General features: G+C 34.1%; 1 protein-coding gene across 2 annotated transcripts; it reads left to right on the top strand.

Moving 5' to 3' along the window:
* The first annotated feature begins 293 nt into the window (after window positions 1-293).
* On the top strand, window positions 294-2,736 carry LOC113106764 (CMRF35-like molecule 1). 2 transcript variants are annotated; one of them, XM_026268791.1, is made up of 7 exons: window positions 294-527; window positions 873-1,208; window positions 1,317-1,397; window positions 1,544-1,624; window positions 1,882-1,986; window positions 2,226-2,281; window positions 2,498-2,736. In XM_026268791.1, exons 1-7 carry the CDS (start codon window positions 491-493, stop codon window positions 2,657-2,659), a joined length of 858 nt encoding a protein of 285 aa, XP_026124576.1. In that variant the 5' UTR covers window positions 294-490; the 3' UTR covers window positions 2,660-2,736. The 2 variants fall into 2 exon arrangements, with proteins under 2 accessions (XP_026124576.1, XP_026124577.1); XM_026268792.1 differs by having other exon boundaries at window positions 1,320-1,397.
* Window positions 2,737-3,383: the final 647 nt, after the last annotated feature.

The following is a 3,383-nucleotide window of genomic DNA, read 5'->3' on the forward strand; positions in this document are numbered from 1 at the left end:
CGACAAAATAAAATCAGCACATAAAGGAGCATAATTTACGGAAGAGAAAATAAATGACTTGGTAAATGTATTTTAGAGCAGACAAATGTTCACAGAAATGCACAGCCCATGTTTTTATTGGAAGAAAAATACAGAAGTAGCCTACTATGAAAAGCTAAAAGTCTGTCTCCCTCTTTTTCTCTCACGGTGTTTTAACAACACTAAACTTGCGAAATCAAATACTTGCAAATACATCAATGATGAAAAGTTGCAACCACTGCTGATCGACTTCATTTCCTTCCTGAGCCAAAGACCAGGCTCACTGCTAGACAGTCATTGGTTCCTTTTTTGTATGTTAGCCTCTCTCTTTCTTTCTGTCTCTCTTTCTTTCTTAAAAAAGCACTGTTATTCTGGTAACTGTTGGAACAAACAAGTTAGAGTCAGTAAACCAATTTTATCGCTGGGATATCTTGGATATCTTGCTTGAAGAGGATGTGATAAATTAGGGAGAATGAAAGTCCATCTTAAGATTCTCTCTGTTTTTATAGGTAAGTACTTTTTCCCTGCTTGATATATAATCAATAATCGTGTACTGCAGTCGTGTGTTATGTTAAAACAGGGAATACATGAACTTGGTCACCTCTGAAGTGAACCATCCTAATGATAATATCACTAAAGTGTTTTAAAAACAAACTTCTGTAATAAATCCATAATGTTTTGTGTGTGTGTGTAAACTTATCTTGCCTGACTGATGTGAGCAACTCAGAAAGAATTTAAGACGGTCACTTTGGTAATTAGAGGTTTTAAACTGTTTCATTTGTAGCTGTCTGACACCTGTCTGTATACTGTCTATCTGTATAAAATAATGACATTTTTAATTGTGTTTTCTCTAGTTTTGCCCAGTGTGTTGATGACGTCTGGAAATGTTTATGTGAGAACAGTGGGTGAAGGGGTAGACATCAGATGTACATATCCAGTTGACCATAAAAATACACTCAAGTACTTATGCCGTCATCCTTGTAAATCATCCAAGCATGTTTTGATTAAAGCTGCAAAGCCTGATCTGGTCGTCTCAGATGGAAGATACTCTTTGTTTGATAATGTAGGTGTACAGACCTTTACTGTAACCATCAAAAATCTCAGTATGACAGACTCTGGTGTTTATTACTGTGGACTTGATCGATGGTTCACTGACACACTGAATAAAGTTAATCTATCTGTTTATCAAGGTAGGTATTCATGCAAACAGTTTGTGAATATAATGTGTAAATTTTTCTTCCCAACTGAATATTTTATTTTATTATAGTAAAACTCCTCCTTTTCTGTTTTATTCTCAGCAGTTCCTGTGAGCAGATCTACACACACTCCTGAAAACACACATATAACATCCACATGGACAACAACGCTCACCTCGGCAGGTACATCCAGTCAGCAAACTAATGATCAGTTTTACAACAATGCTTTGATTACTTATAATTTAGGAAATTATAATCAGTCAAGTCTGCTTAGGCCTATATTATATATTATATGTATAATCATATGTTATTCTCTCCTTCTCTCTCAGATAATTCTAGTTCATATGAGCAATTCTCTTCAGCATCGCCAGTTGTCCAATCAAAGGGATCTACACTACTGGGGAACTCTGGTAACAGTTTTTTTTTTTTTTTTTTTTTTTTGCATGTATTTTAAGATGAAATTCTTATTTGTTTGCAACATTGTATAACATAAACATACACATATAACACATACTGATAATAAAAAATAGCATAGCATGAATGCACTGTAAGTCGCATTTGATAAAAGCGTCTGCCAAATGCATAAATGTAAATTGCATATATCTTATTAGAATTTATTATAAAATGTAAAATATTTAATGACTATTCCTTTCACTTTTTATTTCAGTCAGTATTACTGTAGCTTGTGCAGGTCTTCTGGTGATGCTGGTGTTTGGGGTTCTTGTGGCGTTAGTGTCTCTCTGCAGGAAAAGATCAGATTTAAAGTCCAGATGTAAGACCACACACACATAACACCCAATAATGAATCGACAGTTTCATGAAAGACTCACGAATAATAATAATAAATATAAAAAGCCCTATTGCATCTGTTTTAAAAAAAAAATGAAATAGAGGGCTTGTGTGACTGATGGATATTAAGTTTTGAGATCATGTCTTATTTCCTTCGGATCACTATTGACACTTAATTTACTGCGACTGAGTTCTACAGTATATTTATGGCCATTTTTTCAGGTCTGAGACCACCCGTCCCTGAAAATCCAGTTCAAAATTCACCAAATCTCAACCTGGTATAAAAACATCTACTCTTTTTACACAATTTTACCCTAAAAAGTACCAGCATCTAATTACAGTACAAACTGTCTGAACAACATTATAGACATGAATACATTTGCTTTGTTGTAGTAAAGCTAGTTTAGTTTAATATGATTATTGTAAAAATGTTGAATGTACACTGAACTTATGTTTTGGTATGTCAACCCTTATGTCTCTTTCTCTTTCATCAGGTCTCTCAGACTGTAGATAATGGCAGCCACCTCTATGATGAAATTGTAACTGAGTACAGTATGGTTGGTCTGGCTAGATATGGTGATTCTACTGTGGAGCATTGTGATCCTGCACCTCAGAATGATGAGGACACTTTGTATTCATTTATCATGAAATACTGAGGATAAAAGACTAGATCAGTGGCATTCTTTCCCCCGAAAATGTAACTCTTAAAACCCTGTTGACATGAAATGGTGTATATGGTCAGTTTGCTAAAAACAAACAAACAAAAAAAAAACGTCCTGCTGTCATAAAATCTAATATATATATATAAAATATATACAAACAGAATGGGTAATAATATTAACAACAGAATGACTTCGCTAGTTCAAATGATCAAAATCTTCAAAATCCAGTTCTTCCAAATTGATAAAGTAGCAGGTTTTGTGCTATACGTCTGTGCAGAAGACAGTTGCAGATATAGTATTTCCAATAAGTAATGGAACCTGTGCTTAGCAGAAAGGTCATGAGGGGGTTTCCAGCATTGAACAAGTCATTTCTTTGCTGCAGTCAAAGCTGCTAGACAAAATTTCTGTTCTTTCCCACTTACAGAAAATGTAGAATTATCATTCAACAGTAAAAAAACAGGATATTTGTGAAAATTAATCTTAATAACCTTATATAAAACATCAAGCACATTGTCCCAAATTTTTTGCACATCTGGACAGTCTCATAGCATACAGTATATATCAGTGTGTAGGCAACCCTGTCCACAAAATATGCAATATGGGTGGGGTAATATACACATAACATAATGTATACGTGTGGTTAAATATGCTCTGTGAATAAATTAATGAAAAGTGAATGAATTTGTGATTTGAGTTTGAGTAGAGATGGTGTGTAATA

The sequence above is a fragment of the Carassius auratus genome, chromosome 8, assembly GCF_003368295.1.
Source record: "Carassius auratus strain Wakin chromosome 8, ASM336829v1, whole genome shotgun sequence".
Taxonomy (NCBI): domain Eukaryota; kingdom Metazoa; phylum Chordata; class Actinopteri; order Cypriniformes; family Cyprinidae; genus Carassius; species Carassius auratus.

Bases quoted from the DNA above. Each gene is read 5' to 3' on its own strand.
- LOC113106764 (XM_026268791.1), top strand. From the start codon at position 491: ATGAAAGTCCATCTTAAGATTCTCTCTGTTTTTATAG. The intron at 1,209-1,316 runs GTAGGTATTCAT...TTTTATTCTCAG, and splicing joins TAATCTATCTGTTTATCAAG to CAGTTCCTGTGAGCAGATCT. The intron at 1,625-1,881 runs GTAACAGTTTTT...TTTTTATTTCAG, and splicing joins TACACTACTGGGGAACTCTG to TCAGTATTACTGTAGCTTGT.